General features: G+C 42.5%; 1 protein-coding gene across 3 annotated transcripts in view; it reads left to right on the top strand.

Moving 5' to 3' along the window:
* LOC149321998 (low affinity immunoglobulin epsilon Fc receptor-like) overlaps nucleotides 1-15,113 on the top strand; it is a 55,086-nt gene that overhangs the window by 17,841 nt on the left and 22,132 nt on the right. For all 3 annotated transcript variants that reach the window (XM_089506183.1, XM_089506113.1, XM_089506254.1), the window contains exons 4-7: nucleotides 3,574-3,690; nucleotides 4,747-4,809; nucleotides 7,455-7,544; nucleotides 11,518-11,693. In XM_089506183.1, coding sequence (XP_089362309.1) covers nucleotides 3,574-3,690; nucleotides 4,747-4,809; nucleotides 7,455-7,544; nucleotides 11,518-11,693 — 446 coding nt within the window. The remainder of the gene's footprint in view (nucleotides 1-3,573; nucleotides 3,691-4,746; nucleotides 4,810-7,454; nucleotides 7,545-11,517; nucleotides 11,694-15,113) is intronic.

Below are 15,113 nucleotides of genomic sequence, written 5' to 3'. Positions count from 1 at the left end.
TGGTAATCCTTTACTGAAACATCAGTGTAAACAACATAGCCTATTCCAGGCTAGCAAAGTACAAACCAATCCTGCCAATTTTTCTGGATGCTACTGAGTTTTCAAAATTCTGGCTGCTATTTAGGCAACCTGTTGCCCAAGTGCCCAGAGTTATCTGCTACTGCAATGTTCATTGTCTTTGCTAAAGAAAAAGTTGACTGTCTTCCCAGAGCCTGTTTGTTTCTCCAGGAAATGTTAGCATAATTCTTACAAGGGCAAGTTGGCAAATTCCTCTCTGCTTTACACTTTTAAAAAGAAAGCTCTTTCCCTGCATTTTAAAATTGAATCTAGCCTTCTCAATCTCTCAGGGCATACATTTTTCTTCCTAGAGTGGTTCTCTGAGCACAAAAATTTGGGGTTTTATATTGCTTGAGAATCTCATCCTTGCTCAGGTCAGCACATAAATCCAATCACTTTAATTCATGCGTTTAATCTTTAAATATTAACATATTCTCAAGGAGCTTCTTCAGATATCGGTGGTATCCAGACCAGCGCTTTGCGCCAGCCTGAATATATGCTCAGGTTGCCTCAGGGCATCCTTTACAGATGCCCCGCAACCCTAGTATGTAACCGTGGCGTCAAAATGGCAGTGCGCTGTCTACATGGGCACCGCCATTATGATGTCACAGCTGCACTGCAGCTAAACACCACGGGTGTGATGTGCGCGTGTTGCTGCAGGGTGCTTGTGGCGCCCTTCCAGCGGCGCCAAAAGGAGCTCCGAAACGGAGCTCCTTTCGCCCCACATATTGCTGGAGTGGCCTTTAAACAACTTCAGCAGTGATACAGAAGAGAAAGGGCCGGAGCAGCCCCTTTCTCTCTTTCCCCTCTGCTGTCGGGGTGTCCTTGGGGCATGAAGCCCCAAGGACACTCCTTTCCAGGCTGCGGGGAAGCTTCCGGCTGCCACCATCACAGCTTTCCCCTCCTTGTGGGGCTGCCTGCCTGCCTGCCTCAGGTGGCTTTCCTCTCTTCCTCTCCTCCCCACATGGAGGGGTGTGTGGGTGTGTGCTCCCCTGTGCTCGGATGCAAGCCTTTGCCCACGTCTCAGGCTGCTGGGGAAAGAAAGGAGGAGGAAGAAGGAAGGAGGAATGAGGAGGAGGAAAGAAGGAAGGTACCCAGGAGGGGGAGGGGGAGGACAGGAAAAACGGCAAGTTTTTTTTAAAAAAAATTAAGCGCTAAATTGATAAAATGGCTTAGCAACTACTTGCCTTTGCAAGTAGTTGCAAGATCAATCTTTCAATTCATCGATTAATTTAAAAAAAAGCACCCATGTCACAACCTGTCATGGCCAGCCAAGATCAGCTCTTGGAGGATGAGGATGAGCCTCCTCCAGAGCAAGAGCTGATTGAGGTGGCAATCCTCTCTGCCAGGTCCCAGCTGTACTATTCCTGCCCCTGAGGAGGAGGCCCAACCAGGTCCTAGTGCTAGAGAGGGGCCTCCTATGGTGCAACAGCCTAGTGGTGACTCTGGGGAGGAAGCTTGCCTGGAGGTGCCTACATTCCAAGAGAGAAGGGCTGAGAGTGCTTGCAGGCGCAGATCCAAGAGGATTGCAGAGAGGCAATTAGCCAACCAGCCTCAGGTGGCACGGGGGAGAGTTTCCCTTACTTAAACTATTGAGAGACCTTCACTGTTTGCCAGAGTTTATTGCATGATCCCTTGGCGTGATTGCTGCTAGCACTGGCTTCTTGTACCTTGATTCCTTGTTGCTTTGATCTCGGATTGGACCCTTGTTATCTTCTGGCTGCTTTGATCTCGGACTGTTTGGACCCCTCTGTCTCCTGACTTTGGCTTGGCTTTTGGATTGCTTTGACTTCTGGTATCCTGACCTTGGCTTGACTGCTCTCATGCTTACTCCTTGCAAGGTCTGTGGTTTGCTTCTACTTGTCGGACTAAGCCACTCTTATCAGTGTGTCTGTGAGTGCTGGCTGCAGTCCTGGACAGAACCACAAACTCAAAAGGCAGCATTGGAGGTGTGTGACATCTCCAAAAAACTGGGGAGGGATGGAAAACACTCCTGTGCCATTCGTCCCTCCCCTCAGAATGAATTGATTCTGAGCTGTTGTTTCCACTTATTGAATTCACTTCAGAATCGATTCTTTGGAAAACAAACACTTGAAACTACTCTCTGGAAAACCCATTTTTTTGTGTTTGCTCCACTTTATTGCCATTGAAATCAATCAAATAAGAATCGGAATTGATTTCAAGTGGGAATGAGGGTCATATACCTTCGATCTGCAATTCACTGCAAATTGTAGTGGGAATGAACCCTGGGTTTTTTGGCTACCAGGCCATGTTCTACTTCATTGTTCAGATGAAATCCTTGGTGATTTATAGCAAATTAGATCTACTAGGAAAACCAAATTTACTTCTTACCCCTACTTTAGATCAATGGTTCCCAAACTGCTCTTTGTGGGATTTTGGACTTCAGCTCCCAGAATCCCAGACAATTGGCTACCATTGCTGAGGCTTCTGGGAGATCAAGTCCAAAATCTCTTAAAGGGCACAGTTTGGGGACCACTGCTCTAGATGACCACATACCCAAACAGAAGAAATTAAGAGCCAAGGCTTACCTGTGGGCTGTGGCAAATACCTGTGGCTATTCAGCACATACTTGTTGTTTTGTTCCATTGTGAATTTGACTGGATAGATCTGGCATCCTATACAATTGTTGACTTCTGTTTCTTAGGACCGTTACATACCTTGGAGAATGTCCAGAGCGGCAGTGGCCTTTTTCCCCCCAGAGGGAAGCTGCAGCCACCAGACCGCACAGCTTCTCTCCGGCGGAAAAAGAACCTGTGAAAAGTGGATTCTTTTAAAGCCACAGGGACAGCGTAAGAAGTGCGCCACTGGCGCACTGGCTACATAAGCACAGTGCAACAATGTGTGGATGCCACACGGTACTTAAGTAACAATGGCTGTGCCCATGTATACAGGGTGCTGCCATTATTATGTCACCGCCACATAATAGGGTTGCGGGGCGTGCAGTCACTCTGTCCCCATGAAACTCTAGTATGTGGTCAGGCCGGCGCAAAGCACTGTCTGGACCACACCCAAGACTGCTTTCTAAATCCTGTGTGGTACTTAATGTATAACTTTCAGCACTATTTTTAAAAGGAAAAGGCCTAAATCTAATGTGATGTCCACAGTAATGTTCCCCTTCCCAGTACCTTACAGTCCTCTCAGGTGATGAAAATGTGTTCAGAGAGTTTCCCAGCCTTCTGGAGCAGGTTTCTAAGGCTTTTAGGGTGCATGGAATATTGTGGGAGGAAGGAAAATTATATCCCTCCTGCTTGCAGCTACTTCTGTGGGCACAATGACAGGACTGGATAGTGGCTCTAATAACTTGAGCCCCTCCTTGCACAGAAGATAAGGAGACTGAGAAACAAAGGACCATTTTCTAGAATTTATTTTTATCTAGAAAATAAACAATATTATTAATTTCATTTTTATGTTGCTTCATTTCTAACAATCTATTCCTCCTTAAAACTGTTTGATTTGCTCCAAATTAAATCCTTCTGCCAATCTTCTTTTCCACAGTTCTTTCCACCACTGAGTCTACCCTCCAAAGAAGATATCATGTGATAATTCTTTATGTCCTGGTGGCCATATGCTTAGCCATGTGGGCAGGTCTCTTGTCTCTGGTCCTGATAAAATGTAAGTGATCTTCTTCAGTCAGAACCAAATCAGTTTCCTGTCAAGTGGATCTGGAGCAATCAGAACTCTCTGCATCTTGCTGTGCATTTTAACCTGTATGCTGAGCTAATGGCTAAAGCAACATGTTCCAACCATTTTAGTTATGATCATATATTAAAAACATACATATACAAGTTGAGTCTCCCTTATCCAGAATTCAGAAATCTGAAATAATCCAACATCCAAAATCATTCACATGGGTAGCTGAGATAATGGCATGTTTGCTTTCTGATGGTTCAGTGTAAACAAACTTTGTCTCATGCACAAAATTATTAGAAATATTGTGTATAAAATTACTTTCAGGCTATGTGACTTCTGCCCCATCTCCAAGATTTATCATTATGTGTATGCAAATATTCCAAAATCCGAAAATTCTGAAACTGAAAACACTTTTGGCCTCAACCATGTCAGATAAGTGAGACCTGTATTTGTCCAGTTCTTTGGACAATGTAAATATTGTATTTTCACTGTGCATATTGTATATTATTGTTGCACAATGATGTGACTTTTGAGGTAGGAATGGATTATAATATTTGGAAGGAAAGACACAAAAAAAGCTATCAGTTGGTGCTTGTTCGTGACTTGACTATCGGCTCTCCTCAACAGGAAGAGCTATCCTTACTTTTGCCTGAGCTCCAACATACTTAGCTTTGTCTGCTAACTCTGATCCTAAATTTGTGCCTTCCACTTGACAGCTATATAGGACTCTGTTCTGACAGCTGTTTCTGAAAAATTATTTTTAAAATACTGGGTTCCTGAAAATAATCTCATTATTTTTTGCATTTATACCATCTACTGTCAGATACTCTGCCTTCCAAGCGAGAAACACCCCCTCATCATGTCTTCTTTGTCTGCCGTTTTCCACTGAATTAGTTGCCACCATTATTAGAAAGGTCTTGGCATAGGGATGAGGGCATTGGATGAGCCAAAAGGAAACTATGGCTCAAAGTAAGGCTTACTTTGGTAGCACAAGAAAGAATAAGAACAGCATGTCTTTGTCTCATTTTCCTTCTTCAGTCTCAACAGTGTCAGAGGAAGTACAGGCCTTAAACCTGAACTATTCAGAGATGCTCATGAGAGGTAGGTACTATGTTGTTGTTGTTGCTACTATTGTTGCTACTATTATTGCTACTACTCCTACCCCAGCCCCATGAGGGCACTCTTGCCCCTCTCCTTCCAGTTCCCAGTCTGCACACACCATATCCCCAAACTTATGCTCATCCACCCATTCTGGCCATAGGCAATATATTTTCTCCTGCCATGGTCCCTGAATGACCATAGTTAAAATTGAACTTGTCACCTCATCTCCACACCCACAAATTTTGCATTTCTATGGCTATTCATATAGGCCTGTTACAGACAGCCAAAATAAAGCTGCTTCGAGTCACAATGGAGGTATGGTGTTTCAATGATGCATGCGTCCTAAGAGTCCAGAAGCCACACCAAAGCCATGCTCCAGTCTGGAGCATGGCTTTGGTGCGACTTCTGGATTCTTAGGATGCATGCATCATTGAAACACCATACCTCCACTGTGACTCGAAGCAGCTTTATTTTGGCTGTCTGTAACAGGCCATAGTCTGACTGTTAAGGTCCTTCTTAGACATCAATTCACTCCATCCAGCCATACAAGTGTACAAAAGCTTATGCTTCAATGCCTTTCGCTCAGTTAGTCTCAAAGGTACTACAATATCCCTTTACATACTACTACTACTACTACTAGAACTGGATATATCTCATCATTTTCTAGCCACGGGACTCAAGGCAGCTTACAAGAGATGCTAACAAAAGGTCACTTCGTTAAAAACATACAAAAATTAAAATATAGACTATCAACAGAATTAAAAGCAATTTGGAAGAATGTCCATTACAAAGCAACACATATGGACAATGCTACACTATTAAAAGCAGTTTCCATATCAACAGTTCTCAAAGGTCTTTTGTAAGGGAAATAATTATTCACTCACTACTAGAAGGCCACCCTTGAACAGGCCAGTCTAGTTTCTCTGTGAAGGGAGTTCCAACATTGAGAAACAGCCACTGTGAAGACTCTCTCCTGTGTCCCTACTAGATGTCCCTGTGAATGTGGTGGGACAGAGGGAAAGACCTCACCCAAAGACCATAAAACCTGGGCAGCCCCATATGGAAGAAAATGGCATTTCAAAAAACCTGGACCTGAGCCTTATAGGGCTTTATAGGTCAGAATTAGAACTTTGAATTGTGCCAGGAAACAGACCAATAGCAAGTGGGGCTATTGTAACAAAGTCTTTCCTTGCTCCAGGGATGTAGCCAAGGGGGGGAGGAGTCTGAGGGATCCGGACCTCGCCCTTCCGTTAGAAAAATGAATGGCGTGCGCCATTCAGTAGTCTGGCTGCAGCTCTTTGGACCAATTAAACTTACCAAACACTCTTCAAAGTCAGCCCCCTGCATAGCATATTACAGTAATCCAGACAGGATGTAACTAAGGCATGTGTCACTGTAGCCAAGCCATTCAATGCAAGCAGTTTTCTTTAGTTCTCTTTCCAAAAAAACCCAACACTGGCTCTCTGTTGGGATAGAGGGGAGAGCTCTCTGCTGGGTTTGGACTCACTTGTAAGATGTTTAGTCATTTCCACTGTGTTAACAGGCACTTTCATAGAGTGGGTCATGGTCTACCATTGAACATTTATCCATTGGATGGGTATGTATATATTTAAACCATGAGTTTATTCTATGATACATAATTGAGGTGGGGTGACTTGTGACACACACACACACAACTTGGCCCACTATTTGCCCTGCATTTGAAATAATGGTTCCAGGGCTGATCAAAGACCTCTTGCTGCCTGAGTCAAGAACCAACCACAAGTAATCTAGACAAAACTTATCAAGAATTTGATTGAAAGCCAGTCTTTGCAAACAGGGCAAACATACCAATCACAACTAATCCAAACATACAAAATCTCACATATGCCATCATGCTGACTGGAAACAAAATGGTATACATGTGATTATCTTATTTTAAGAAATAGGCAATAGATGCTTCTCAAAAGGGATACAGAAAGACCTACTGACACACTCATACTGCTTAGGAATGTCATTTTTCCCTCCTCAAATCATGAGATCAAAATGTATTTCCTTTAGTAATATGAAAAGAATAACTGATAATAAAATGACTTGTATAAAGTAATTTATTGTTGACCTTACACTTCTCAGCCCATGCCACCAAGTGTAGAAATGATGGAGTAAGCAGGCTGTGGTACCCTCCCGCACATCTCTTACCTGAGGCAGACACCCCATTTTTGCTCATTATAAGGCTGGTCCTGAATAAGCAGGAAGGAAGCAGCACATGGTCAAATGAAAGCAACATCAGCACTTCAAAGCAATCTCAGTGTGAAGTGCTGGAATCTGTTATGTCTAGAGTCCAGACAGAGATCACTCTATATATTGATTGGCAGCCAGGTTTCATTGATTCAAGCCTATTAAGGATAATTTACTTCCTTCACAGATCTGATTCTTCATGAAATCATTTCCCCTCCCAGAGCGCTTCAGGTTAAGGCAGTTTAGACTTTTAGTGAGAAAAGAATATGAATCCATGCTGCTGAGTGCTTTATTCTTTCATCCTCACCTCAGACAGCCTGAACCCTTTCTTTCACTGTTGAACTGGCAGCTGGACTGCAGAGCAGCCTCAGAGGTGACCTGACAGCGCTAACTCACCACTGTTTGTGAGCATTTCAATTTTTTTTCAGTGTGGCAGGACTTGGATAATATTCAAGAAGCACAAAAGATTATGGAAAGGACTGTAAGCAATAACTTCAGTGAACTTCAGGACATCACAGGTGAGGCTGGAACCCTGGGGCATGTTTTTATTTGGCCTATTTTAGTTCTGGCTTGATCAGCCAGAGGTGGGAATTCTGAAAGAAACCCAATAGACAGAGCCACTAGAAAGGCAAGAGAAGCAGGGGACATGCCTAACCCCTCTTCCCTAGAGTCATAAGACTTTCTGCCTAGGACAGTATAATAGCAAAGGGCTGGAGGGAGGCAGTTCTGCCCAGACTGTGCTCTGAACAGCAACTATAACCCTGCTGATGGTCCTGGCCTTCCATTCTAACCTACAACAGGGGAAAGGTAAAGGGAATAAGAATCCACTGCTATATTCAGAACCTCCCTCCATAACTTTATTTTTCTTTCTCTGGTTGCTGCCACATTGCAGAAATAAAGCCATTTCACACCACTTTTGGGCTGTACAGACGGGCCATTAAGACCAGCCTGGAGGCAGAGTAGGGCATAGTGCCCACATGACGCATGCTCTGACTCCACCCCCAGGCCGGCATGATGACCCATGCACTGCACCACATGGCACACAGTGTAACTGTGCTCCTCTGGTGCTGTGTCCAAATGACGCAGCACCAAAAAAGTGCAGAAAAACCATACACTGGTGGCCACAATGCCATTTCTGGGGTGCAAAAGGAACTGCTTTTTGCGACTCCTTTTTGCGGTGCGGAAAGGCGAGATCTGGGCTGCAGCATGTGGTTGCCATGGCCCTGATCCGGCACAGAGAGAGGTGGCTTCATACTGCTCCTTAGGGGCGATCTGTACAGCCCCTTTAACTTCCATCACTCAGTGCTATGGTATTCTGGGATTTCTAGTTTGATGCAGTACTAGAGCTCTCTGACAGGGAAGGCTAAATATACCACAAAACTACAAATCCCAGAATTCCATAGCATTGAGTCATGGCAGTTAAAGTGGTGTCAGACAGCTTTATTTTGCCGTGTGGCAGCAGCCTCTCTCATCCTTTTTGTCCTTCAACCTCCAGCTTTTAGCTATACCCATCAACTTCCATCTCCTCTTTGTCCAGTTTTTTTTTTTCTTTTGCCACCCACCACCAAGAAAACCTTGAAATATGTATGGCATGTTAGTGTCACAGTATTTTAAATCAGAATATTTCAAAAAGAGTTTGAAAATCTGTATCTTTGCTTGGAAAATTACGCAGTGGCATCGCTATGGTTGGAGACACCTGGGGCGGTAACTCATGGCATCATGGCAGCCACTGACCTCCTCTCATACCACATCACACAGAATCCTTTGTAATGCTTTTTGTACTAATGTTACTATTTATTCTCACTTATCACTGAATATAATAGCAATACTTGTGCCATAGAAAAATAGAAAAATTAAAATTATACCTTTACACTACAAAAGTACTAATGTAGTTACATGTTCATAGTTTCATGTGGTTAAAGTGAAAATTTGGTAAGATGTGATGCTTTTAAAGAAAAATTAAAAATATTTTTTTTAAAAAATGGTTTTTAAATTTTTGGTCTTTATTTTTTTTAAAGTAAATTATTTTATAAGAAAACCTGGGACCTCTCCTTTTTCCTCTCACTGAACATCACCCTACTTACAGCATTTTGTCAGGATTGTAAGGGGATGCAAGCGAATGCCACAATTGGTTTCTGCCAAAAGGTAGATGTTTGTAGAGCAGTGGTGTCACCCCTTCTTTAGGATGTAACCTGATGTGGCCTGCACCCCCTCTAGTGATGCCCCTGGAATGCAATGTCCATAAGTTACTGGAGACAGTGCCTGCAGAGCCAAGAAATTGTGTCCCCCCACCCCTTAGAGCAGAGCTTTAAAAAAAAAAACCCTGAATATATTTACTAATTTGTTAGTCTTCATGTGTTAATTTGGATGACATGCTGTGAGCAACAGGGTGTCATGCTTAAAAACAGCACCAGAGCCTGTCCCTAAGTCTCAAGATATGTCCCTGAAATCTCATGGTGTAGAATGCTGCTGTCCTGATGCAGAGAAAATACCATCTGTAATATGATCACCTTTCAGAGTTTTTATTTGTTTTAAATCTCATATAAAAGACGTTGATTAACCTTCTCCACGGCAACACACTCTATTGCAAAACTTTAATCAGATGTTAGTAAGTGTGGATCCTGAATACAGATACTGGTGGTGCACCTTTGGGTTTCTTGGTTTTGTTTGTATTCACAGCTTCTGCTTTTTACACATAAGTTAGGTTCATTGTTTGGCAATAGAGGTTTTGCCCACCCCAAAGCAACCAAATATCTCCCTCATGGATGAGCTTGGTGCAGCATAAATTATCAGTTTTTTTAAATAGCTGTTCCAAAAATTAAAGTGTTCAGAAGTTATTGACTTGATTTTCTATTCGGTTTTATGGTAAGCAAGGCACCAATAACATCATACCCACCTAGATATTGTGTGTGTGTGTGTGTGTGTGTGTGTGTGTGTGTGTAAGCGCCTTCAAGTAGCCTGTCAATTTATGGTGACCCCATGAATTTCATAGCATTTTCTGAGATAAGAAATACTCTTGCCAGGCTTTGCCAGTTTTTTCATCTGAAATACAGCCTACAGTACCTGGTACAGTACCTAGGATCAAACATTGATCTGAGTGGGGACTGCAGTAAGAAATCATAAGAAGACTAAGAATGGGGAGGGCAGCTTTGAAAGAATTAGAAAAGATCCTAAAATGTAAAGATATACAACTGAGCATGAAAGTTAGAATTGTACAAGTCACTGTATTCCCTATTACCATGCATGGATGCGAGAGCTGGACAGTTAACAAAACAGGAAGAAAATAAATTCATTTGAAATGTGGTGCTGGAGAAGATTGCTGAGGATTTTGCTGAGGACAGCCAAAGAGTCAAACAAATGGGTGCTAGAACAGATCAAACCAGAAATCTTTCTGGAAGCCAAGATGACTAGACTAAGGCTGTCATACTTTGGGCACATCATGAGAAGGCACAAGTCATTGGAGAAAACAATAATGCTAGTGAAGGTGGAGGGAAGCAGAGAGAGAGAAAGGCTGCATGCTAGATGGATGGATTTTATAAAAGATGTCATGGGTATGACTTTGCAGGAAAAAAGCAGAGCAGTGGAGGACAGGGAATCTTGGAGATTTCTCATCCACAGGGTCGCCATGGATCGAGATTGACTCAAGGGTGGATAACAACAACAAACCTTGGTAGTCTCCCATCCAAGTACTAACCAGGGCTGACCCTGTTTAGCTTGGGATCTGGGATCTTTTCGGGTATTTAGGCTCTATCCTAGATATTACAGAGCTCAAAACCAATAAACATTCATGGGCCAGAAGCCCTATCGCTCCAAATGCTTGCGGAAATATATACAGTTACAATTCTGCTTGGTAAGCTTTGCTTTTGGGCTGAGTTGCCCTGTCAGAATTAATTTCCTGCTCTGTTTGCCAGAGTGGCATGAGATTGGCACAGAGATGGACAACAGCAGCCTTGTCATTAGGTAAAGAAAGACAATATAGCAGCATATTTTAGGTATCAGCAAAAGTCAGAATATGAATAGTTACTTTAATATATTATCATTTTATCTGCCAGAAAGGGGAACAATAGTTTGAAAGATTTTCTGCCTCAGAAGCCCAGATATCTCAAGTAGCTCTAAAAACCAAAGGACTTATGCATCTATTCTTTTCCAGGGACACTATTTTCTGCACTTCTTTGGGCAACAAATTGCCCCATATTGGCTCTGACCTCATATACAATAGGGAAAATTAGGATGGAGAATCCCATGTTCCTAACTGGCTCCAGAATATTTAAGAAGCTGCATTCCAGAAGGAGGCTGCAGTGTTCAATATATCTTAGGGATTGAAACAGAGCCAAGAAGCAAATGCAGATTGCCTGCAGTGTTTGAGAAAGCGGGTGATGATGTGTATGCCCTGCCCACTGAGACACTGAATTGCCAGCTGCCTCTGAGCACTCTGAGGTCTCACAACAGGGTCAAGCATTAATAGAGTGTTGTGCCATGTTTGCTCTGCAGCATCCATCTGTGGTGAGGGAAAGTCCCTGGTCTCTCATTCATGCCCCACCAAATGGAAAATGAAAGGAAGAAACTGCTATTACTTTTCAGCAGAGAAGAAAAACTGGACCAATGCTCTGTGGCATTGTATTAATAAGAAGGCTAATTTGGTTAGTGTTTGGTCTGATGAAGAGCAGGTAAGTCCTTTTGCCTTTGCCATGATGGGTGAGATACAAGACTGCCACCAGGATGGGTGAGATACAAGACTGCCTCCAGGATGCACACAGCATCCTGGAGGAATGGGCTACTAATGTGTTCTAAGAAGGAAAGGTTTTAAATGAGTGTGCTTCTGGGTGGTGCTTTTAATTCAAAAGAGTGGGACATAGGTGTTTTAATTAAGAAAGGGAATTCGATTTTTAAAAACTAATACATTTCATTTAAAATATTTTATTCTTAATACATTAAAAATGGAATGCTATTGTTCCACCTAAATTATTTGATATTCCAAAGGATGCCGTTTGCAAAACTGGAGCAGGGCTCTTGGGGGTCTCACTTTTATAGGTTTGCCATAAACTGAAATTAAGTTGATTTCACATATTGGCAATACCCTACCAAAAGGAGAGAGAACATGAAGAGACCCCCTCCCCTTTTGCAGGCTGCAAATGGATCTGTGAAGGGGGGGGGAGTTCAGATCAGCATTGCTTTGCAATATTTCCTCTTTGGCATTCAAAGGTATTAATGCAATACACATAGATTGTGTTAAATATTTGCTATGTTATGTTTGGATTAATAGAATTTGTTGTATCTGGGGCTGCCCTTAAAAGCAGTCCAGGAATATCAACTGATCCAAAATAGGGCAGCAATACTGTATTGTTAACTGAGACTGGAAAATATGGTATTTGTATGCCAGTAATTTGATGGTTCCACTGGCTTCTGCTTTTTTCCAGGCTCAGTAGTAAATGCTGATGTTAAACTTCAAAGCCATAAATGCTTGTGGGGTATGTGTAAGATGGTGGTGCTGCTTTCAGATTTCATGAAGGATTACCTTCTTCCATGTATACCAATTCTACTTGGTACTTAAAACTTGAAGTGCACAGTCATAGGATAAAGGTACAGCACTTAAAGTGCATTATTTCTAAAGATGCTGTAGAGACCCAGCATGGTATAGTGGCTTGAGCGCAGGACTAGGATTCTTCATTCAGCCATGGAAACTCATTGGGTGATTTGAGTGAGTTACACCCTCCCAGCCACAGAAAACTCCATGATAGGTTCACCTTAGGGTCACCATAAGTTGGAAATGACTTGAAGGCACACAACAACAACACTCTTGGTTTGCTTGGCAAGATTTGTTCAGAGGGGTGTTGCCCTTGCCTTCCTCTGAGGTTGAGAGAGTGTGACCTGTCCAAGGTCCTCGGTGGTTTTCCATGGCTGAGCAGGGATTCAAATCCTGGTCTCCAGAGTTGTAGTTCAATGCTCAAACCACTACACCACACTGGCTACCTAGCAAGCGAATACCCTTTTAAAAAATCCAGGTGTGTTCATGTTGGAAAAAATTCTAGCATATTTTAGATCATTTATTTCTATATCATTATCTGCTGTTGTTTATATTCTGGTTATCTGGTGTTTTAGATTTCATATTTACATCAGTTATATTTAAAGAAGAGACTTTTCTTTATTAGGCAGTATATAGCTATGCAAAATAAATTTTAAACTTTAAAATGAATTGATGTATTTCTGTAGTGTCATTCAGTTGCATTTAGGAGCATATCATTCATATAAACGTCTACTAAGTGTACCTAACAGTGGTGTCTTATGCCAGAACTGGGTGTAGTTCCAGGCATCATTTCAATGCAGAACACTGCCACATGTTATTACTATAGCATAAGCTTTATTGGTGGTAAATGATGCAGCAAATGGTACACAGTACAAAGACATTCCATCCCTTTTGCTGAGTCCAACATTCCCAGCCAATGGTAGAACTGGGCCCAAAACAAATTCTACCTAGACTATCACTCAGCAGAAGCAAACAAACAAACAACTCAAAATGCACAAGTGTGACTCATCTCCTCCCGACAGCTATGAGAACTGTACAAGTGTCACAAGAGTAAGGTTCATTGCCTGGCAGATTGGTCTTCATTAGCAAAAGTGAGTAAAAATCAAAGTTTATTTCTGACTTCTGGTGGCATGGCATTTGTAGACCATCTCTTTGAAGTCACTCTGATAGATGGTTGCCTGTTGCGGGGGCTAGATTGGGAGAAAAATATTAAATCACCTGATAGAAGTGTCCCTGAAGTGGAGGGGAAGCAGAGGAGCTCCAGAGGATTTCCCCAACATTCCCAGGCATCCCAGATTGAAGAAGATTAATAAGGAGGAGAGAACATCAAGGAAGAGACATGGAGGTGAGTGAGGGAATGGAGCCAGTCATGTCTGCAACAAGGCAGCCACTTAAGCGGCATAAGCACTGCTACCACTTTTCTTTTAACTTCAGTTAACAATTTATCTAATTCCATCAAAAGCCGATGTTTATTACTTTCAAACATCAGCGTCCAAAGGAGGGCGACTAAAATGGTGAAGGGTCTGGAAACCATGCCCTATGAGGAACGACTTAGGGAGCTGGGGAAGTTTAGCCTGGAGAAGAGAAGGTTAACGGGTGATATGATAGCCCTGTTTAAGTATTTGGAGAGGTGTTCTATTGAGGAGGGAGCAAGCTTATTTTCTGCTGCTCCAGAGACTAGGACCTGTAACAATGGATGCAAGCTCCAGTAAAAGAGATTCCACCTCAACATTAGGAAAAACTTCCTGACAGTAAGGGCTGTTCGACAGTGGAAGACACTCCCTTGGAGTGTAGTGGAGTCTCCTTCCTTGGAGGTCTTTAAACAGAGGCTGGATGGCCATCTGTCGGGGATGCTTTGATTTAGATTTCCTGCATGGCAGGGAGTTGGACTAGATGGCCTTTGTGGTCTCTTCCAACTTTGTTATTCTATGATTCTAAGAACCCATCTTCAAATTAGAGTGGAACTACAAATAAAAAGCTTACTTTGCAAACTTTCATAAACTTTTGTGGACTTACAAACCTACAGTCTGTTTTCATGGACACTTCTGATTGCCTTTGGAGAGAAAGGGGAGAAAGGAATGCAGAGTGAGAGGAAGTCTGAGAAAGCAGGACTGTAAAAAAGAGAGGTCAAAAAGCGGCAAGGTGAAAGTGTGGGAAATAGAAAGAGGGAGCATACAAGTAAAGACTAATAAAGGCTTAAAGACTCTAAAGTAACATACACAAAGAAGCAAATAGCTGAGGAAATTCAATCAACAGGAACACTGGGTTGTTTTTAATCAGAAAGTCTTTTACTTTAAGCAAGAAATGTAATCAAGGAATGTAATTAACAAAATGGAAATCAAGGAGTAAGCTCTCTTTCTCACCTATGTTAAAACACAGAATGGAGTCAGGGGTTATCTATATGTGACTCATTTCCAAGAAATTGAAATCTCAGGCCTCTGAGGCCAGCACTGGAAGATGGAACTTATAAAGGAAGAGTGAAGGTGGTATTGTCGTCGTCGTCGTCGTCGTCACCACCACCACCACCACACAAGAAGTTAGCAAGAGAAAAATTCACTCACCC

Source organism: Sceloporus occidentalis, unplaced genomic scaffold (genome assembly GCF_023333645.1).
Source record: "Sceloporus occidentalis isolate IW3139 unplaced genomic scaffold, rSceOcc1.0.p SCAF_1, whole genome shotgun sequence".
Lineage (NCBI taxonomy): Eukaryota > Metazoa > Chordata > Lepidosauria > Squamata > Phrynosomatidae > Sceloporus > Sceloporus occidentalis.
This window is presented reverse-complemented; position numbering and strand designations above follow the sequence as displayed.